This window comes from Canis aureus, chromosome 31, assembly GCF_053574225.1.
Source record: "Canis aureus isolate CA01 chromosome 31, VMU_Caureus_v.1.0, whole genome shotgun sequence".
Lineage (NCBI taxonomy): Eukaryota > Metazoa > Chordata > Mammalia > Carnivora > Canidae > Canis > Canis aureus.
The window spans coordinates 39,819,888-39,843,319 of NC_135641.1; the positions used below are offsets into that span (position 1 = coordinate 39,819,888).

A 23,432-nucleotide genomic window follows, 5' to 3' on the forward strand; every position below is an offset into this window, starting at 1 on the left:
ATCCTCTCTCTTGGGCTCTAGCAGGAGTCTCCAAAACTATTCTTACTTTTCTACCCTTCCCCTCTAAAATTCAGTCCCCATTTAGAAGTTAGAGTGATCATTTTATAGAATAAATGGGACCATATAATTTCTCAGTTTCAAAATCTCCATAGCTTCTCTTTGTGTTTAAAATATAATTTAAATTGCTTACCTTGACCTACAAGGTCATATGTGATGGGACAGACTCTTGGTATCTTTCTGACTTGATCTCTGTACTACTCTCCTCATTATTCACTCCAATTAAAAAAAAAATCACCAACAGGGGCATCTGGGTGGCTCAGTCAGTTAAACATCTGACTCTTGGTTTTGGCTCAGGTCATAATCTCAGGGTAATAAGATGGAGCCCGTGTTGGGCCCTGTACTTATTTGGGAGCCCACCTCCCCTCCCCCGGCTCAAGCGCACACACACACAAACTCTCTCTCTCTCTCTCTCTCTAAAATAAGCAAATAAATCTTAAAAAAAAAACACCAATATTTTTCATGCTTCTCAGATAGGCCGAGTTCATTACTGCTGCATGCTCTTTGCATTTTCTGTTCTACTGCCTGGAAAATACTTCCTTAAGGTCAACACACGGATAGCTCTATTTCATTGTTCTGGACTAATCTTAAGTGCCACCTCCTTAGTCCTCACCTACCACCATCTGGTTTTATTATCTCCATAGCCACCATATTTCTCAGTTTGCCTACGATAGCCTAGTTTATACCTGTTGTCCTAGCATATCTCCTCTCATTTTTTTTTATTTATGATAGTCACAGAGGGAGAGAGAGAGAGAGAGAGAGAGAGAGAGAGAGAGAGAGAGGCAGAGACACAGGCAGAGGGAGAAGCAGGCTCCATGCACCGGGAGTCCGACTTGGGATTCGATCCCGGGTCTCCAGGAACGCGCCCTGGGACAAAGGCAGGCGCCAAACCGCTGTGCCACCCAGGGATCCCTCATTTTTTTTTTTAAAGTATCTTAGTATAGGCAATAAATGATATAGTCACTACTAAAATAGCACCTTCCTTGTCCAAAGTTATTTTTCTTATTTATTCATTACCTTTTTTCTTCTCATGCCCCATATTGGCCCCTCACTCCCCAATTCCTGACTAGAATTCTTGTCCATCACATAAATTGCTGTGTCTATGACAGAATCGGGCATGTAACAGGCACTCAATAAATGTTTGTTGAATCAATGAGTATGATAACTCAGGATGGTAACTCAAGTGTTACCCTGTCACCCAACAGAGGAAATAAAGGGTGAGGAACTGTGTATCAAATGGAGCAAGAATGTCTGCAGTAAACCCTGGGACAGCAGCAAATGACCTTAGGCCTCCTAGAAGAGGGGCAGTGTTATGACTTCATGAAGTCAGCCAGACCTCATGTGGGGTTTCAAAAATAATTAAAAGCTGCCCTTGTGGCCGTCTTTGTATTATTCCCTCTGCCTGGAATACTTAACTTGTCCTCAAAGATCCAAGTCAAGTACCACCTGTTCCACGAAAGCTTTTTCTGAGCCATTTTCTCTCTTCCTGCCACCCCCAACCCTGCCTCCTAAAGACCCTTCTTCTCTGTGACCACAGTGCTCATGTTCCCACCACCATGAGGCCCTTTCCACATTGTCTTACTGGATTAGAAAGGTAAACAAGGTTACAAATATCCTAACATTGAACAGTTTGACACAATAGAAGCTTACTCCTTAGCTATGCAAGACTCAAGGTGGGGATTCTAGGTCAGAGATAGCTCTCCCTTACATTACCAATTTTGAACCCAGGCTGACGACAGCTTTGCTGTCTTTAGTTCTTCAGAAAGTGGCTTCCAAAGTTGATGTCATTGTCTCAGTTGTCATCAACCAAAATGGAGATGGAACACGAAGAAGCATAAGCAGGAGCCTAAAGTGGCTGCATAACCTTCACTCACATTTCATTGGTTAGGCCCAGTAACATGACCACACTTATCAGCAAAGGAAGCTGGCAGATGCGGTCTAGCTGTGTGCCAGGGAAGGAGAGGAATTTGGTGACTAGCCAGCAGTTTTCACTACCATTATGGTTGGTTGTATCTCCCTTAGCCGAGGAACTCCTTGAAGGTACAAATGAGGTCTTTTTTCAACACTATATAAAGCAGGATTCTTTAAAATGGAATTTTTATTTTGGAATAATTTTAGGTTTATAGAAAAGTTGAAAAATAAGAAAGAATTACAAATGTAAGCAACAGGGAGTTCCTGTATACCCGTCACTCAATTTCTCCTGTGGTTAACAACTTACATTACCAGTGCATGTTTGTCATGAGTAAGAAAGCATCATTGGTACATAACTATTAACTAAACTAAAGATATTATTCAGATTTCACCAGTTTTTCCATCTATCACCTTTTTCTGTATCTAATCCGAGGTACTATATTGCTTTTAATTATTGTGTCTTCTCATTTTCTTATGATCTCTAACAGTTTCTCAGTCTTTTTTTTTTTTTTTCTTTTAATGACATTGACAGTCTTGAGGCAAACTAGCCAGGTACCCTGTATAATGTCTCCCCATCTGGGTCTGTCTATTTTTTTTCTCATGATTAGACTGGGGTTATGGATTTCTGGAAAGAATACTACAGAGGTAAAGTGCCCTTCTCATTATTTCATACGAGATCTGCATGGCATCACTCTTAATGCCAACTAAGATTTCATAACTTGTGTAAGGTAGTGTCTGTCAGATTTCTTCACAGTCAAGTTACCATTTTCCCCCTTCCATACTTTACCCTTGGCAGCATGTCACTAAATCTAGCCCACGCTTAGGAGAGTGTGGTTTAGAGTTCCATTAAATATATATATAGGTATATATTACATACAAGTATATATATTTTTTTCCATTAAAAATATATAATATATAATATATTTTTCCATTAAAATATATAAAATATATATATATTTAATGGAATTCTTCTGAAAGAAAGATATGTCTTTTCTTTCCCATTTATTTATTCAATCATTTATTTATGGCCAGTTTGGGCTCATGTATATTTACTTTATCCTTTGCTTATAATCCCAATACTATGTTATTCATTTTGTTGCTTAAATTATTCCAGCTTTGGCCACTGGGAGTTCTTTCAGTTGACTCCGAAGTATCTTTGACTTGCTCCCATTCTTCATTTCCTGAGCACTCCCCTTCTGGTCCTACAAGATGCTCCAGGCTCATCTCATATTTTGTCAACCTTAGACCTAGAAAGAATCATTTCTCCAAGGAACCCTTTTATTGGAGTATGCTATTAGAAACCAAGATCTGGATACTAGGAACACTCATTGCTACTAGAGTGTAACTGTGAAGTAGGATGTTTAAACACACTGCTTTGATTCTGGTAACCTCTAGAGCCCATGTCCCCTTTCCCATTCTCCTATTAAACCACAACAGAAGAGATCAAGTCAGTCTTGCATATGCTAGCAAGAGCGTAAAATGTTACTTGCTGTTCCCAAATGTGTGACTACACCCTCTTTTCCTACCCCACATCATATGCAAGAAATTCTTCATATGCGTTTGCTTGGGCTTATCTTGATTCTAGGTTTGGGCATCAAGTTGGCCCAGGGGAGGACAAAGAGACAGGCCATGCTGATGGTGGGTGTTGAAGAATGGTGAGAGATAATCTCAGTGAATTTGGTAACATGCATGTCTGCTTTTCTGTATGTCACACTGAGCACCTAAACATTGGCCTTATGTATTCTTTCCTTCTTAGGCACCATGCCTCTTTGAAGAGTCCAAACTCAGTGCCTTCAGAGGCCAGGCAAGAAATAGAAGTGAAGAAAGGGAAAAGAATAGGATATAATAATAGAAAAAAAGAAGGCAGTGGAAAATCTGAGAGTGCTTGCTTAAACTAAAGGCATGAAAATTATTTTTTTCTTTACAATATTCTGCTGGCCAGATCAAACATTTTCTAGATGAATTGGCTCTCAGGTGCTCTGGGTGTGGGGAAGAGGGGGAGACATGGTGTCATACTTTTACACAGAGCCATATGGAATCATACAAATAAGACTGAGGCTTGACTTTCTGTGTAATACTCGATCTCTGCTAAATGTTAGTTGCTTTAGGCCTTATTACAGTTCCTCAGCAAGAATTTTCTTGTAATATCTAAAGATCTGGAAGGAGAGTGTTCACTTGGAAGCCAAGAGCTCTGGATCCCAGAAATTTAATCACTTTTCAGCACCAGTATAGTTAACCTCAGCTTACCAAACTTGCACAGTTAGAGTGAGGTTCACCTGTTGGCCTTCTTGAAATAGGATACTGCTCGTTGTTTACAGATGCCTTGACATATCGATCAGAATAGGATACGTTGTTTTGGAGTCAAGACAGCCCCCCAAGTCAGTGACTTTATACAAGTTTAGATCATGCTAAAATGACCATGAATTTTCAAATTGTGTCCATTGTCCTCTTTACTCTGAAACCCTGGTTCTCAATCATGCTGCATGTCCAAAACAAGTCAGATGAAAGGCTTAGCCTGCTGTACACCCTCAGAAACTCAAGCTCGCAGAGGCATCATCTAGATATCACCATTTCAGCAGGGGAAGGGAATGTGGTGAACTGTGCATTGACTTGTAAGGCTTCTACTTGCAAATTATTGGCTGAAGATAATCACACGACCACATCAAACTTCAAAGGGGGAAATAGAGTGCAATACTTAGAAAATGAAAACTAGAAATAATTTATAAATAGCATTAATGACTACCCCACTTAGTGTTAAATGTGTTAGCATTTGGAAGGTGAAATTTAGAAATGCTTCATTTGGTTTTGTTCCACATTTTCAACTAAATAGATCCTGTCTATCCTAATCTAATAAATCGTGCTTCCTACTCCCAAAACACTCACAGGCCATGGTGAAAAAGGGGTGGTCTGGGAACTCCATCAGTTTGAGAGCCTTGAGTTTGGCTCTCCCCAAATCCTTCTCTCCCCAAATCTGACTTGTGATTCCCACCTTGCTTTCAAATTCCTTTACCATAGTTCTTATTACTTCTTAACCTATTCTTGCCTTCCCCTAATCCTTAAAAGTAGTAGCTATGTTACCCAATTCCTCTCTGGCCATGGGTCCTCAGACAGACACATTTCTTCACAGTTATCTCAGCCCCCAAATTCCTGTTCTCCAATTTTCAGATTCGATACTACATTTAAAAGGGTCTCCTTGGGTACGTCAGGAGGGGAATGTCTAACATAAAGAAGAGTATAGGAGATGTGGTTTAAATAGGAATGGGAATATGTAGAAGATGGTAGGGTATGTAAAGGTTAGTACACTACAGACATAATAGAAGTTACCATGATCCCTGTCACTAAATATTTGAAGTGCCTGACTGAGCGTGGTGTTGGTATTGACAATCTGAATGTGGTCCTGGTATTCATACTCCAGGATGGTGCTACCATCACTCAATTGCTACTTCCACTCATTTTAATTATTGTCTCTTTGGAAAGATCTTTTTGATAACATTCAGTTGGTTTGTTGTCCAAAGTACAAAAAGAAGAGAATCTTTAAAAGACCCTAAAACATTTCCCTTATTGCTAATTTTGGAAGCTGAGGATAAATGGCTTTTGCAAAAAAAAATGGTATGAACTGTTCATTAAAAACACATCATCGAACATGCACCCTACTTGGCAAAGAACCATAATCTGACCCATAGTATTTGATTTTCAAAACCTGAGGGAAGATTTTACATCATTAATGAAAGAGGAACTCCTTATCTAAATCATTGATGACCTCCAACAACCATGTTAACTTATGGTTATATCCTTTCATAGATGCTAGGTTTGGGCGTCTTAGACATATACTCAGAAGCTTGAAAATTGGCCAAAGCAGTTAGGTGGTAAATGCTCTTGCAAACACAGACTTTCATTTTTTCTCAGGAGGTTGTTCATTTCCTGCTATGGCTTAAATACAAAATGTGTAAATAAAAGGACAATGGAGTGACATAAAAATGGAGATCTTATAGTGAAATATCTTTCTAGAAAATAGTAAGTAATCTTATACATCTTGGTTCTTAAACTTGGAAATCTGTTGCTTTGTTGCTTGGAATTGTAGCAACTATGGCATTATATAAAATTTTAACATATTATTGAACGGATGAACAAATATCCATACATAAGAAAATAAAAAAATCTTTACTTTGCATTTTAGCCATTCCCTTATGTAGTCAATCCCTCTTATCAGGCCTGGTGCTTGAAAGCAAAATGATATTGACCCATGTTTTCTCAGTCCTATTAATGCTATCAAGAAGTAAAATAGAGAAATGGAAACAGAAAAATCAGGAGAAATCATGGAATTGGAAAGTGTACCATGAGCTGACCATTGGGTGGTTAAGAGTTGTCTGTTGCTCACAGGTTGGTCATCTAAGTCAGTCAAATCCCCATTCTTCTCTTCATCTTCTGTCTTTCTCTTACCTGAAGGCTTTTTATCCTTTGTCTATTCTTTATGTAAGATACTACAGGTTCTTTTTGATCCTCTTCTTTTCTCACACACAACTTTTTTCTTCAGTTATTACATATACTTTTACAACCTCAGCTATCATTTCCAGAGAGATAATTCCCCAAAGTCAATACCTTTAGTCCCAATGCTTCCTTGGGCTTCAAATCCACATTCTAATAGTCTTCTGATACTCCATGTGGTTATTCAATGGATAATCTCACTGTCTAGGCATGGGTGCCTGGCATCTGGGCTTCTGGGGTGGATAATACATTATGAACCTATGGCCCATGTTCATGGAGTAAGGTGGGAGATCCATGAGGCCATGGAGAAGCTGGTTCAAAACATACAGATCATTTTGGAAAGATCTTAGTAGAGATGGAGAATCTGAATGTGACTATGAGAAAAACAGAAAAACCAAATGAGTGTGAGAGGCAAAGCTAGGAAGCATTTACCTAGGTGAAGAGGGGAGCTGTGAGGTTTTCACTGGAGCTTCTGTGCTCTTATATGAGTCAGCTCTCTTGCCTCCATGGATTGGTCTGATGTGGGAACATGAGTCAAGATGGATCAATGAGACCCTTCCCAGCACTTTCAGAGTTGGAATCAAGAAGAATGCAAATAACTGAATGTTACTAAATACTTCAAAGGAAAAGCAGAGGTAGTCTACAGAGAAAGAGGGAAAAATGATACAGTTGCTTGAGATGGAAAAAAGAGTTCATAGCAACATTCAAGTTCCTGGTTCCAGTTGACACAGACTCCACCATATCACTGCCCCTTTCAATGCTTGGTTTTCCATAACAGAGCACCAATAAAATCTACCTTCACTTGAAGCCTAGCTCAAGTTCATCCTTGCAGCCAAAAGAGTTTAATGAATGTAATTGCCCAGTCCTGTTGAAATACTTCAAAGACTGGGTCACATGTTCCTGCTTTTCCATTTCCTCTGCTGGATAATGTGCTCACAGAGCACAATGGTGTTTTGCTTATCTTTATGCATCTTCCAACTTAGCACAATGCCTGGCACAGAGAAAGTACCAAGAAATCATGCCCTGCCATAATTCTCTGCAGCATACCTGAGTGACCCATCTGTGTTTCTTCAGTTCTCTGATTCAGAGATGACCCATGTGCGACTTATCACCAGTGATTTGTAGTGGAAGCTGACCAGGATATAGGAGCAAGTGCATGACCTTAGAGGCATTAGCTTGGGTTTGGCTCCACCATCAAACAGCTTTTCAGCATCACATTTGGTCCACATTTCTCACCGCTCTTTCCCCATGCTAAAATGATGAGGCTATTTCTTTTCAATCAGCTCTGTGTTTCTCTCTAGTAGATTATTTTCTTAGACAAAACCGTGAAAATAATTTAAGACTCTGAACGAGAGCTTAACGTGTCCTCGCAGCATGCACCTCCTGAAGAAGACAGGAAATGTGGGAAAAACAGGAAGAGCAGAGTGATCCTGGCAGGGTGGGCTCTTGGGAACATTGTCAGGAAGACACAATCTATAGCAAAGTCTTAGGTCAGCCCCCTGCCTTCTGTCAACTGGAGGGCTGAGTTCAGCTCCGTGTCTTCTGTGACACTCCCTTCTCTTCTATTTCATTCCAGGGCATTCAAGCCCAATGATTTGTTTTGGAAATGCTATCATTTGTTAACTTAGCTTTTATCTCGGTTGGATGCCTTTCCTGTTTCATTGCTTTCCTTTCAGAGAGGCAGAGCCAACACTTGACTCTGGGAGTTTTATTCAACACACCCCTGTTGTTAGATGAAGTTAAAGAAATTTTGATTAACAAGCCTACGCAGTTCTATGATGGCCCAGGGTGTGTTTCTGCCTCCCTCCAGGGAGATGAAGTGAATGGAGCTTCTGTTTGGAAGACTGGTCTGGTAAATAAACCCCAGCAGGTTGGATCCAGAGGAGGATCTGCTTGTGTCAGTGTGGGGCAGCACCGCTGTTGCTCCAAAGGGTGACGCTGGAGTCAAGAGTAGAGTTCCAAGATCCTTGGGCTACCCAGGCCTTTTCTGAGGATAGTCTTCCCTGACAATGTAGAGTTCCTTGCTGGGATTCTGGGGGCCTGAGAGATGAGGAGGGGAACAAAAGGCAAGTCAGGAATTCAGAGATGGGATGACTGGGAAGAAGTAGTTACAGGTTATTGGCAAGGAGTAGGGCTGTTGTAAATATTCATCATCAGCGTCATTATCCTAAAACTTTATATTTGAATAGTATTTTTTAAAATTTATTTTTACAGTTTGCTTTCATAATCTTCAACTCACTTGTTCTTTAAAAACCTTAAGGGTTGGGCAGCCCAGGTGGCTCAGCAGTTTGGCACCTCCTTCAGCCCAGGGCGTGATCCTGGAGACCCGGGATCAAGTTCCGCGTAGGGTTCCCTGCATGGAGCCTGCTTCTCCCTCTGCCTGTGTCTCTGCCTCTCTCTCTCTCTCTCTGTCTCTCATGAATAAATGAATTAAAAAAATAAATAAAAACCTTAAGGGCTAGAATTATTCAGGGAGGGGGAGACCATGATATAATGGCATTGATAATCTATGTCCTAGAAGGCTGAAACCATCAGCTCAGGCTTGCTATAGAAAGAAAGGAGGGAATTTTGTGAGTGAAAGCCTAAAAACCAAAATGTAATAAGAATTAGAAAAGAATATAGAAAACTAATTTTAGAATCTTGATGGAAAGGGGGAGGGGTTTTGCTATTCAATTCACAAAATTCAGAAGCCCTAGGAGAAGATTAACAGATTTGAAGATGTCAAGTTTTTAAAAAAAATTTGTTCTCTTATCTTTCATTATGATGCTTTCATTAGAGGTTTGGAGATTCTTGTCTCTCTGTCCCAATTTTGAGTATGAGAAAGAGCTGATTGGAAGTCAAGTATGTGTGTAAGGCTTGTGGACTCAACTTCTCCGTTGGGGGAACTGGGTGGGCCATTTACTGAGGAATTCCCAATGTCTTTACATTAGTTTCCTAGTGCTGCTGTAACAAAGTAGCACAGATTTAGTGGCTTAAAACAACACAAATTTATTATCTCATTGTCCTGGAGGCCAGAAGTCCTAAATAAGACTCATTGAATTAAAATGAAGATATTGGCAGGGTTGGGTTCTTTTCTGAAGGCTCCAGGAGAGAATTTGTTTTCCCATCATTTCCAGCTTCTAGAGGCTGTTTGCATTTCTTGCTCCTGGCCCCTTTCCATCTGCAAAGCCAGCAATGATAGGTCAAGTATTTCTCACATCTCATTACTGGAGCTTTTCTGTCTCCCTTTTCCACATTTAAGGACCTTTGTGATTACATGGGTCCACCCAGATAAAGGACAACATATTTTTAAAGTCAGATGATTAGCAACCTCAGGTTCCTTTTGCTATGTAACCTAATCTATTCACAGATTCCAGAGGTGAGGATGTGGACATCTTTGGTAGACCTTTATTCAGCTTACCACAAGTGTGTGTACACTCATATTGATGAGGGATAGAAGCAGAAAAATGCTCAACTTTAGCCTGGAAGGCTAACTTATAGCCTGCATAGTTCTAATAAGGATCAAATACGTGCTGCTGGTTGCCACAGTCTTAAAGGATCTCATGACTCACTGATATATCACTGTATATCTCACTGATAGTTAAAATATCGAGCTGAATGATAAGCACCAGAGAAATCTTGTTAAGTAGTTTTATGAATAGAAATTCTGAGACGTTTACAATCAAATACTCCCTGTACCTCCCCTTCCCTTTGAGCACTAAGCATGTAGCCATCAGCTTCATACAGCAAAAATGCAGCCCTTTCTGCCTGTGGGCACTGTCCCCATGCTGCTTAAATAAATTTACTAAGCTGAACCCTAAAACATCTCAAGAATTCTTTCTTGGCCATCATGCTCCATGATCTCACAACATTTTGTCTGTAAATGCCCAGAAAGAAACTGGAAGGATATGTACCTAGCTATATAGAGAATAAAATAATAGTGATTGCTCTGAACAGGGGAATGAAATAGAAAGAGGAATAAGGAACAACTATGATATTTTACCTGAGGATTGTCACATTTACTTTGGAGTAGCAAACCTTACTTAAAAAACTTTAAGCATATTAATGAAATGTTATTGAATTTATTTATATTTGTCTTTTGAATATAATATGTGTGATATTGTGATGTAATAAGAAATATATTTTGGTGTTCATTCCCTGCTTCTGGCCAGAATACTTTTTTTTAAAATTTTTAAAAATTTATTTATGATAGTCACACAGAGAGAGAGAGAGAGAGAGAGAGAGGCAGAGACATAGGCAGAGGGAGAAGCAGACTCCATGCACCGGGAGCCCGACGTGGGACTCGATCCCGGGTCTCCACTATCGCGCCCTGGGCCAAAGGCAAGCGCTAAACGGCTGCGCCACCCAGGGATCCCCTGGCCAGAATTCTTAAAACTCTTGTAATTTCTTAAGTGATACTGATGTAGGAAAGATGTTAGGGTTTGAAGCCAACAACCAAGAGAGAATTCTGGAGACGTCTTTGGTACAAAAAGTTGGTTTTATTAAATCACAGGGAAGGACCCATGGGCAGAAAGACCTGCACTGGGATCATGAGGAGTGGCCCATTATATACTTTCAAGTTGGAGGGGGTTAGGGATACCGTAAGCCTCTAAGGAGTTTGAAAGCAAGGTTTCCAGGACCTTGAGGGTGGCTGGCTATTGTTAGGAAGAGGTCATATGGTTATCAAAAATGCTTTTGTCTGCTACTTTTAAAGTAAAGGACACTAGCTTAAGGTTATACTTAAAGAAATTCTGAACTAACTGACGGGCACTGAGGGGAGCACTTGACAGGATGAGCACTGGATGTTATTCTGTATGATGGCAAATTGAACACCAATAAAAAATAAATTTATTATTAAATAAATAAATAAATAAATAAATAAAGCTAAAAAAAACAATACTTGAACACATATAATTCTTCTAAGGACTACCTATCTCACATCTACAAAGGTAAATACTTACAAATTAACAGGCATGGTTTTCACATGATCATGGGATGCTTGAATGTTCATTGGCCAGTGTGAGCATGTAAAAAATCACATCAAGCTGTGCCCTAACTCTTTGAAAAACTACAGTTTTTCTTTAATTTGAGAAAGGGAGAGAGATTTCCAAGTATAGAAGAATTGGAGTTTGGAATGGGTCAGTATGTGATGCAGTCTAGAAGAATGGCTGTCCAACCCCAACAGAGCAAGAACTGGAGGAGCAGAGGTGCTGGTTAACCCTCTTCGTGGAGAGTGTCTTCTCCGGGCAGTCCTTTGCAACCATCTCATTGAGACACTGAGGAAGACCTGCAGCAGGGAATGGAAAAGCTATGACTCAGAACTGGAGGTTCTCATTTCCGCTAAAGCAGAGAGAGAGGGAGGGGGAGACTCTCCTGTTTTCAGAGAGTCCAACAGTAGAAACACCATCCTGAAAGGCTCTATCTGCAGAGGCAGGGTGGGACATGTTGGTGGTCCTAAAAAGTGTGCTCACGGCTATGACCACAGCAAACACCTCAGACTCTCTTGACTTCATGACCCAAACAAACCACTGGTGTACTCAACCACTGGCCATTCACTTTGTAAATATTTTATCCAATCTACTTCTTTACAATCATGACATGCTCTTTGTGTTTTCTCTACATTGTTTTTTATCTTAGGTTGTCTTCTTCAGGAATGAGCCTGTGTTTTTATACCTTCTTATGAATATTCAACTCAGACCATAAACAAAATGAGGAGCCTTGCTGGTGAGGATTTGAACTAGAGAAAACAGGAGCCCTTAGGCTCATGCATTTGGACAAATCTCAGAGAACTGAAATATTTGAAAAGAGAGAGCGGAAAGGTGTTTGTTGTCGATGTTATTGTCATTGCTATTTTCCAATAAAGCATGAGACATTTTTCATCCAGTACTCTTGAGTAATTTATTTTACTCAAGTAAATAAAAGGAGTCAATGTATCCAGAAGGGATATAAAAAAGTCTAGGTAATATTCTAATTAGAGATGCTAAGTTGGACAAATGTATTTAATTCCATTTCCTCTGAAAACCCCACTAAAACAACAATAAGGTGATTCTTAAAGCATAAACTCACATGGAAAGGAAACAGAGGAGAAGACCACGGCAACACTAAAGGAGTGAGTGATGGCTGACATTAGCAGACCCGAGAAGGCTGAAATCTGAGTTGGCAAAAGAAAAGGTGAGAAAAACCCTAGCAGACCTTTTGATGAGCTCAGGATTCGATGGCACCATGATGTCTAGAGGTAGGAGTGTGTGTGAGTGATTACAGACAAGATTCATTGAACATACATTAAAAAAGCAGTTAGATCCTGAGATCCTATCCCCAAATTCAAATGTCTGGCATTGGCTCTCTTCCGTCCTAGATGAAGCCTGGAGTTTCTTCTCTGGATACTATAACAGAGGGTCTCTGGCCTGAGAAACATAAAGATACTATTGCAGTTATAGTTGCTGCATAATTACCTCCTTGCCTCTCAAAAAAAAAAAAACCTTAATGGGGGGGTGGTCTGCCTGGGTGGCTCAGTTGGTTAAGCATCTGCCTTCACTCAGGTCACGATCCTGTGGTCTTGGATTGAGCCTCATATCAGGCTCCTGGTTCAGTGGGGAGACTGCCCCTTCCCCCTGCTCTCCCTTTCTCAAATAAATAAATAAAAGCTTTAAAAAAAAAAACCTGAAACCCTTAATGGGATAGAACAACCATTTTATTATACTTGTAAAGTTTCTGTGTCAATTAATTCAGACAGTGTATGGCATGTTGGCTGGGGCTTCTCAGGTGGGAAGACTCCATGATTTGGTGGTGGAATCATCTGAGGAGTCTCCACTCAACATGTCTGGCAGTTGATGCTGTTGACTAGTGCCTCAGCCGGGCTCAGTGGCCAGAGGACCCATCCGTAGTTTTCAGTGTGATCACTGCTTGGGATGGCTTGTGCTTCCTCATGGCATGGTGGCCAGATTCCTAAAGTAAGTATCCATGAGAGCAAGAAAGGAGGATATGGCTTTCTTATCATCTAGCCTCTTTCAAGATACGATATTCCAAAGAATGAAGTCTGCCTACTGTTTTGAATTATCCATCCATATCTCAGAACAACAATTATATCTCCCTTATCGGGGGGACTGGATTTTTCTCAGAGGCTGCGTTGGCTTTGATTCCAGCTCTGACAATCCCCACGGAAGCCCAATTTGACTTCCAAAATTATTTTTGAAGAGACTTCAGTTCCTGTTGATTCGGTCACGTTGACTGCCTTCAGAGCTCAATGGGATGGTTGCCCTGGGTTACGTTCAATTGTGGAGCTGTTCTGACCACCATAAGACTGACATTTTTCGGGTAAGCTTTTACTGAATGTCTTTGGTCTCTTCATATTTAGGTTGCAAATTTGTCGCTTGAGAGTCTACTAATCCCAACTCTCTTACAGTGTTCCTGTCATTTAGATATCCTGACTTGAGGTCACTTGAGGTGTCTTAGTTTTGGAGGGCTTGGGTGGCTCAGTCAGTCAAGTGTCCAACACTTGATTTGGGCTCAGGTCATGATCTCAGGGTTGTGACATTGAGCCCTGCCTCGGGATCCAGGCCCAGCACAGAGTCCGCTTGAGATTCTTGCCCTCCTTCTTCCTCTGCCCCTCTCCTTGCATAAAGCTCTCTCTAAATAAATACATAAATAAAAATTAAATCTTTAAATATATATATGAACATTAAAGAACACTATAAATGTGCTATTTGTATAGAGCAAAATTTAAAGAAATAAACATCTATAAATATTTTAGCATCTTAGTGACTAAACATTGATACATTTCCTAAAATTTCGTGTATCTTCCTCTAGACAAAACCCTGACTTTCTTCTCTCCCTTTTTTGCTTGTGCATTGAAGTCTCTCAGCCTATGTGAAGCTTGACTCTGCAATGGAGTAACATAGACGTACTTCCAGCGATCTATGGCTGCCCTCTGTTCTTTTAGTCCTATTGCCATTCATTAAACTGAGGGAGAGCTGTGAGCAGAAAGAGAAAAACACATTACTTCTCCTTCCACAGAGCAAAACCAGAAAAGTAAAACTGTGGTCACACTCTTATCACACTGCAGTATAAAAACCTTTCTCAATTAGGAAAAAAAAAAAAAAAAAGTTGTCTGAGAAGCTCTCACTCCTCTCTTAAATTCATAAACAACTCCTCCCTAGAACATGAGGTGATGCTTTCAACAACTCAATACATGTTTACATAATTTGTAAATGAGTTTTCATCCTTACCTGGGAGTCTTGGATTGAGCCTCGTATCAGGCTCCTGGTTCAGTGGGGAGACTGCCCATTCCCCCTGTTCTCCCTTACCAAAACTTTATAATAAGCAGCTGCCAATTTCAAAGCATAAAATAGTTTAAGCTTGTTTTCTACTTATTTAAGAATGTTATTTAAAGAACTTTTTTTGTTTTTGTTTTTTTTAAAAGCATTTTCAATCTCATCTTTCAGGTAGGGCCTCTGCATGCTGAGTTCTGTCCAACTGATGTGACATCCTTCTAGTTTCTACTTTTGCCCCACAGGCCCGACTCCAGATGCTGGTCTCCCGCACCCTCCTCTGCTGCCACAGGTACTAGTTCCTGTCTTGGGTCTTTTCTTCCAACTCCACTTCTATCCCCAGCACCACCCAGGTCAGTTCCTACTTTAGACAGGGCAGTGGTGGAGCCCAAAGGAGAAGACGTGTCTCATCAATCAGTTCTCTGACTTGGAGTCAGTGGAGAATCATCTCAGCCCCTCAACTCACCACCCTCAGTACGAGAATAAACAGGTTCACTGGACACACCTTTGCAAAGGAGACATAGAGAGAGATGAAGACTTTCTATTTGATTTAATTCGGTTAGGGATGATGATAACCAAAAAGATAGGGATGAGCATCAGTTGTTAGGGAAACCAAGACTGGAAGTACAAGGGAATAAGCTTCCATTCAATGTGGGCAGAAAACAGTTCTAAAACCAGGCTCTATTGTGAGAAGATGTGATAAAGCTATTGAGAGTCTCCTGAGATGTCCTCAGGGACACAGAATAGAGTCCAGGAGATAGTCAAATGGAGACCAGTTTCTCAATGGGCTCTCAGCATTAGCAGAACAAATATAAGTATTAAAGAATACCACTTCTACCTCATGGGCGAGCCAAATTGCAACCAGGAAAATACTCTCTGAACCCAGATCACTGCTCTTACAGTAGTGGGGATAAACCTGGCCATGACCCACTGTGAGAGAGCACACTACCAGATTGATTGAGACAATCTCGATCAACGTTCTCTGCCATTGCCCTCATGGCCCTCTCCTCTGATGTCTGTTGACTTGCCTTTCTTCTCCACGTGGCCACGAACTCTTGGAGGACAGGTACCGTGTTTAACTCAGCCAGTGCTTTTTGGTGGCTGGCCCAAGGCTGGCACTCTCTACCTTTTTATTAAATGCAAAAATGGAAGTGGGTAAGAGAATTTGATTTCTAAATTCTAAATTTTGAGTTGGCAGCTATCTTTCCCACACATAAAGTCATTGTGTTCTTTTTCTTTTTTTTTCTTTTTTTCTTTCTTTTTTTTTTAAACTTGGAGTTGTTGCTTTAACATTTTTTCTTTTTTTTTTTAAGATTTTATTTATTTATTCATGAGAGACATAGAGAAAGAGACAGAGGCAGAAACACAGGCAGAGAGAGAAGCAGGCTCCATGCAGGGAGGCTGATGTGGGACTCGATCCCAGGTCTCCAGGATCATGCCCTGGGCTAAAGGGAGCGCTAAACCGCTGAGCCACTGGGGCTGCACCCCCCCCAAATTTCTTTCATTTAAATTCAATTTAGTTGATATATACTATATTACTAGTTTCAGGAGTAGAATTTTGTGATTCATCATTGCATATAACATCCAGCACTCATTACATCAAGTGCTATCCTTAATGTCCATCACCCAGTCACCCCATGACCCCGCCCTCCACCCCTCCAGCAACCTTCAATTTGCTTCCTATAGTTAAGAGTCTCTAACAGTTTGCCTCTCTCTCTCTCTCTTTATCTCTCTGTTTTCATTTTATTTTATTTTTAAAAGATTTTTTAAAAGTAATCTCAATACCCAGCCTGAGGCTCAAACTCAATAGTTGCATGTTCTACCGACCTCAACCAGGTGCCCTTGAATTTAGAGTCATTGCTTTAAAAAAAAAAAGTATTCCTTCTTCAGTTCAGGACCAGATTCTCCTTTATTTAGAAAGCCATTTCAAAGAATCTATCAAGCCTAACCTTGGAGCTATTACTTTTCCGCAGGTTAGAGTTTGAAAGACTTGTGTGAGACAGGCCTAATTTACAAGAGCTGACCCCATTCATCGGACCAGGTGCCCTGAGGAAGAAAGCCAGTGGGAGCCTGGCAAGATTATTGTATAATGTAATGGGAAACTGTGGAATTAAATCTAGACTGGTGAGTGTCAGACTGATGATCTGTCCAAGCTTTATGTGCCCTTCTCCCCCTCTAGACTATCCACTTCTTAGGACAGGGATTGAGTCTTCTCTGCATTCCCTGAACCTGCTGTAGTTGAAGCAGAAACATGCCTCATGTTTTGAGGCAAACTAGGAATGGGAAAGCCAATATGGAGGAATGATGAGAAAGTGGGGATCTTTCTCATATGGCCCTTGTCAGTGCGGGGAGAAGGGAAGGGAAAACTTCTGCTAAATACTACCTGTATGCCAGACACTGTGTATAATATTTTTACATATTTTGTAGAAGGAGATTGTTTCCAAAATTTATGAGGCTTGATTTGTCCCATTTTAACAATATTTCTGAAGTTTGAATATCTTAACTCCAAAGAGCAAAACAACAGAAAACCAATTTTCCAGGCCATAAGATGTGGTAAAAAATGTTTTTTGGAAGAATCGTGTCTTTAAAACTCCTTTATTTCACATAAATACATCTCGCAAATCAGCTGAAGGATGCAGCACGTAGCCATCATTACTTTGCAGAGATTAAAAACATCTGGATATATCTGAAAAGGGAGGAAAAAAGAACATCTTGTTAAAACCCTAAATCTTTAGACATGTAAGCATATCTACAAAAATGATACATTTTATTTAGTATTTCTCATGATGAAAATCAGAATTCACAATGCTCACTCATTACCTTGAAACTGGTGTGATACGTATACACACATATATGTATAAACAAATATACATATATACATAAAATTTTTATTCTTTGGAAATGCTTGTTGATTTGTGGCAAATTCTCCTACCCTTGGGGGTTGATATAATCGCATCTGCAGAACAGAAGTTGAGATCATGCAATGGCTCCTCTTAGAAGGTTTCTCAGTGCTGTCCGTCAACTGTAACAGAACTTTTCCTTTCCAAGCTCCCCTCTCAGCTTGTGCTTCTGGAGTATCTCCATGAAGTCTATGAGGTCCTCACAGTGTCACCCAGCCTGGGTGGGGCCATGGTGGCCCATCCGTCAGGGTTCCTTCCCCTCTGTCAGTGAGCCATGGTAGCCAGGGGTCACAGCATCACACTACATGGTGCTGGAAGCCTCCTCTGCTCAGACTCCCCTGGGAATGATCTTCTGTCTTGTTTTTGAATCCTCCCACTAACCACTGGCGCCTGATGCTCAAAAGGGCTTAAATATTGTTAACTCGTCCATCCTCACACATCAAATAGGGACGGGAATCTGGAGAGTTAGAACTCAAATCAAAGTCCGTCTGCCTGCAAAAACTATGCTCTCTTTACTTGACTCTGGGAGATTCACTGATGAGAACATGATTTTGGGGGAATCACTGGGCAATGGGTACACCTTGCAACCCACAAACTGAGTATGCAGGAGATGTGCCTGCTTCATTTGTCTATAAGTAAATAGAATTTATTCTGCAAGACCTCATTCTGCCCAAAGTAGAACTCTTAGCCAATCTGGGTTGCCTCCTCCTGACTTCTCTGGCTCCATCCCAGCCCTAGGAGGACTTTGGGGTGCAGGGCACAGGGGAAAGCATCTGCGTCTCAGTTGTCCACTAGCTCTGGGGCCACTAAGCCATCGATCCTACCCTCAGGTCATGCCCAGCATTCCTCAGTGTCATGACGAACACCTTCATGCCTGCCAGGTTTCTCTGCTGCTTTTGCGACCCTTTGGGCAGATGATTCTCATCCTGCAGCACATCTGGAGGTTGCCTGGGGCCACTCTCCACTTCTGGATTATGCTGCAGCTGGGGGACGCCGTGAGGCTTTCTGAGGCCCTGTCTGCCCAGATATACCAAATAGGCATTTCTTCTCTGGGGTACTGCTGCCTCCCGGACCATGTACCTGGACAGCAAGCCCTCCCCTCTGACCTCAGACCCCACCTACTCATCCAAGGGCTCTGTCTTTTCCACCCGACTGTAAAGTAAGCTCCTTATAGGCAGGGATCGTGTTGAATTCACCTTTCTATTCTAGTGCTTGTCATTGAGTCTGGCAGACTGAAAGGCCCCCTATGAATGTTTATTAAATTAATAATTGTCCCCTTCCTAGATGTAAAGCTGTTATCTACTTTCTTCTGTTGTGTTAGGGTCTGTTTTCACAGCTTAATATTCAATAGATATATAAAAGGTTGGAGAGCATAGACATTAGGTCATGAATATCCTCCTTTAAGGACCAGCTTGTCACAGCTTAAAGCAACAACCGCATTCCAGGAAGTCAGTTGCATGCTCCCTAAGGATAGATTCTAGAAGATTCTGTGGGCATCTCACCCATTTGCCCTCCCCCCTACTACCTCCGTGCATGCTAGCAGACTTCCAACTATTAACACTTGCATTCCTGCAATGCTTGAGGGCTTTTCCTGGCCACGAAAACCACATTGCCCACCTGTGCCACAGGTAATACCAGGGTATTAACGCCCTCCAACAGGGGCTGTCAATCAGTGACTAACAGGACTTCCTAGACAAATACCCCAGATCCACTGTCCCTAGGATCAGATATCTCTGAGGTAGATGTCTACACCGGCTCCAAGTGATTTTCCCCGGGTACTAAGTGCCAGTAACCCGTAGTGGTAACTGGCTTAGTAAGTATTCTTTGGTGGTTTCCTGCTCTTCCTTATCTCACCTTCCCAGTCCTTTACCTCCAGAAAAACTATTCGCACCTGAATCTTTGTTTCATGGGGCTTCTTGGGGAGCCCAACCTCAGAAAGAGATTTACTAAGACCCTAAGATACCTTTATGTTCTGGATCTTCTGGATTATTTTAGAAAGTGATACATAAAAATGATGGGAGGAATATTGAGGGAGAAGGGAATCAACTAGGTCACAATAGGTTGACTATGAAGAAAACTGCCCAAATTTCCTTGGATAGGGCTGGGAATGGCTTCAGAAGTATTTCTTGTGGGCATGCATTTCCTGCTGGGTATATGTGAAAACATTGTAATATTTTAATATACATTTAATATAATATAATAATGTAATATTTGATAATAAATATTGTGTATATATATATACACTCTATACAAAAATACTATATATTTTGTATATATCCCCTTTTAATGATAAAACCTGACTATAGTCTAGAAGTTTTGCATATAGATGTTCAATGAAGTATTTTTTATAATAGCAAACTTCTGAAAACAACATAATTGAGGATCTAGTTAAATGATTATGACAAAATAAGGGGGGAATCTACAAGATGGAATATTATGTATGTCCTTAAAATGTGTATTTTAAAACATGAAATGCTAATCATATAGACCTGCACATTAAAGACAATTCTCTTTATCCTCGCTAGGAGCGAGGGCCCTTCTGCTAACAGTTCAGCTTACAGTTCCTGTAGCCCGTACATAGTGATGACTTCTGAGTAGAAGGATCCGAAGAAGGTGGAATTGGAAGGAGGACAGATATGCGGTCTGGTGAAGTGGACAAAACTAATGGGAACAGCACAAATGGAGGGAATGAAATAAAAAAGAACTGCATTTACTGAGCTCTTCTCACCACCCCCCTCCTTGGGCTGTGTGTGCACCCCCACACCAACAGAAGGGTGATTGACTACATGTCTACTATTTCTTGTATGCCTGCTCCATGCCATATACCATCGTAATTTGTTTTAGAAACATCGTTTCTAATATTTCCAACAACCTTCTGGGAAAATGTCACAATCTCCATTTTTTTCAAATCTGGAAAATAAGGATCAAGGTGGTGTAAGCAACCAGCCTATGATCACTCAACTGTTACACAGAATTCAAACTCTAGTGTTTCTGTCACTTAGAAAATGAGGACCAGGGACAGAAAAATGACCTTTCTTATGTGATGGAGAATTGACAGCCAAGCTCCAAAATAAGAGTAGGGAAATATGTAACTGCAGGAACTTACTAAGAAGGTCCTTCTAATCCATGCTGGGCTGGCTCCTGGTGTGGCCACCTGCAAGGAAACCTTGTTCTCGTCTTGTTTCCTTTAATCATGTATTGAGCTGACAGTAGATTTGCCACTGAATATGGCCCAAAACTTGGCCTTTCCCTGCAGTTGAGCCAGTTCTAGGAAAGGAAACAATCACCAAACAGGAGTTCCAGCTCAGAGGTGTACACCCAGCCATGTGCCAGAGGCGAGGCATCAGCTCCTGTGGAAGGATGTGTTCTCTGCTCTAAAGAGGTGCAATGGTTGGCTGAGTTGGCTCTTCACTGACTGGAGAGAGCAGCCTGTGAACATCTCCTCCCAAGTCTGTTCAAGGATGTCACAAGTGTAGCTTGACACCATTCACAGTGTGGGTATTTGCACCAGAGACTGGCAAACACTGTAGGTGAAGGCTTTTATCTTGGAGATCCATCAATTACTGGGCCTCTCCCCAAAGGACCAGAGGCTGCTCATTAGATACTGCCTTCTATCCTGCTGTGGCAAACACAAGGGGGTAACACCATAGGTAATTTTGATTGAGTCTACAATCCTATTGGGGTCTTCGGGAGACCATAATTATACCTCCTTTCCCCATCCCAGTTCTGAACCAAATGTAGGTTGGTGATTGTGGGTTAGGTACAGCAAGAATGGGCTTCCTGATCCTGTACTGTAGGGTCAGCAGACCTACCCACCTGTCACAAGTTCATCTGGACAGCCACCAGCCTGCATATGGAGCTCTCCTTCTGAAGAACGTACAGCACCCAGAATCAGAACAGAATCCTTGCTTTCTATGAGCAGCTGACTCCTTAGGATGAGGAGAGAGGAAAGGACTGAGCTCTCTTTGCCTGGTTTCCCTCCCAAAGTCACCATTAAAGCAATTCCTCCTCTCCAAGGAAGAATCAAGGAGAGAGCAGATAGACAGTAGAAGCATTTCTTGTGCTGAGTGCCCACCACATGGAGAGAGACATCAGATTAGGAAATAACCGCTGCTCTATGAAACCCTAGAGACAACCAAGTGGGAAAGTGATGAGAAATGTAAACTGGATTTTTTCCCCCAAGTTCATAATTTATTGTACAAATTGAGTATCACATGGTGAGTTGACATTAGCGTGTTCAGGCATGGGAACTTAACAGATGAGGTACAGACTGTTTAGAGTTCATATGTGGCTTTCACAGCTGGAGATTTTTTAGACCATAACTAGATGTATAAAACTATCAAAGCAATGCCTCTGCATGTGGCCAGTACACAATTCATTCTCCCTGTGGGAGTATAAGTGTTGAAATATATTTTTAATACCAGTGAAATGGAATTGGGCATCAGTTTCTGGACCTGCCATAATTTCAGTCTTGGAAAAGGCATAGATTCTGCGGCCCAAGTACCTTAACATACACAGCTACCCCTTGGCCCGGCCAGGAAAAGCCCTATAAACTGGATTCTGTAAGCCTCAGTCTGGACACACTCTGCCTTCCCAGTACTGATGGTTTACAAATTATCAGATTGGCCTGCACCTTGAGGAATATGCTGTGGTATTCTTATCACATGTACACACACACATACACACCCTTCTGACTATGACATCGCAGATGGAGTCTACAAAAGCAATCGTAATCTATATAAGCTTTTTATATTATGGCTCTTCTCCAACCCTGAGACATTCTGTGTAATCTGTCCACAAGTGAGAAATTCTTAGGAAACGTATCTGAGAGTGAGCTTTGTTTTTCCCTCTTCTCTGTGGGGCCTTTTCCCAGAGGCCTCTGGGATACTCGGCCTTTACCCTCATACCAATGACTTCTCCTCTCTCCATTAGTTGTGAGCTAATGCAGCTTTACAGTGGTTGACCAGGAGGCTACATGTCGGGTGGCATTCTGTAGTGTGGCTCTCTCTTTTTTTTTTTTTTTTTTGAGACTTTATTTATCTATTTGACAGAGAACAAGCAAGGGGGGTGGGCAGAAGGAGAGGGAGAAGCAGGATCCCCGCTGAGCAGGTAACTCTATGTGGGATTCGATCCCAGGACCCTGGAATCATGACCTGAGTCGAAGGCAGATGCTTAACCGACTGAGCCACCCAAGTGCCCTCAGTGTGTCTTTACAAAGTTTTCTTTAGTGCATATTTCCCTGGTTTTCATGCAGAAAATGTGAAAATATCATGCTTTTATCAATCCGCTGGTATCCTGCCTGCTGGAGCAATATAGGCCAGAGAAGCTTTGAACTGGTTTTTGGCTGGTTTCTGGACTTAGTTCTTAGCTCTAGTTCCATTATAGAGAAACCAGAACTGCATAGTCCCTTGGAACAATGAAATAGATATAACTCTTTCCATAAACCCTTAGTTCAGTGTGAAAAACAATACCTAGTTCATGGTATGCTTTTATCTACCCATGCCTCTTAATGCTGTATTATCCAGAATACTTACTGGGCGGCAAAAAAAATCTATGATAATTTGCTGTTTGGGACATGAATTTGAATCCTACGGAATTTCTTTGGTACAAGTTGGGTCATGGTAATAGCTTCACTGGCCTCACAAATCTCCTTCTGTTGCAAAGTGATCAGAATCTCTTCTGGGTCTCATTATATTTGGATTATAATTTCTAAAGCTTTGGAGTTTAATTAAAAGTGAAATGGGAGTGCACTTTAAATTTTATTGGTTTGAGCCTTCCTGATTGATTGCATTAGGTTGTTAATACCTCCAGAAGATTTTCTTATTTTACTACA

General features: G+C 41.2%; 1 protein-coding gene and 1 pseudogene across 19 annotated transcripts in view; one reads left to right on the forward strand and one right to left on the reverse strand.

Annotated features, from left to right (window-relative positions):
- The window catches only part of LOC144302702 (uncharacterized), a 79,293-nt gene extending 66,982 nt beyond the window's left edge, over nt 1–12,311 (forward strand). For all 19 annotated transcript variants that reach the window (XR_013369728.1, XR_013369719.1, XR_013369712.1 and 16 more), the window contains one exon: nt 12,070–12,311. Coding sequence is in view for 1 of the 19 variants with exons in the window: in XM_077880317.1 (XP_077736443.1) it covers nt 12,070–12,135 (66 nt within the window). In the remaining 18 variants the exon portion in view is untranslated. The remainder of the gene's footprint in view (nt 1–12,069) is intronic.
- A 9,562-nt stretch (nt 12,312–21,873) lies between these two features.
- Nucleotides 21,874–22,060, reverse strand: LOC144302300 (ATP synthase F(0) complex subunit k, mitochondrial pseudogene; annotated as a pseudogene).
- Between the last annotated feature and the right edge of the window lie 1,372 nt (nt 22,061–23,432).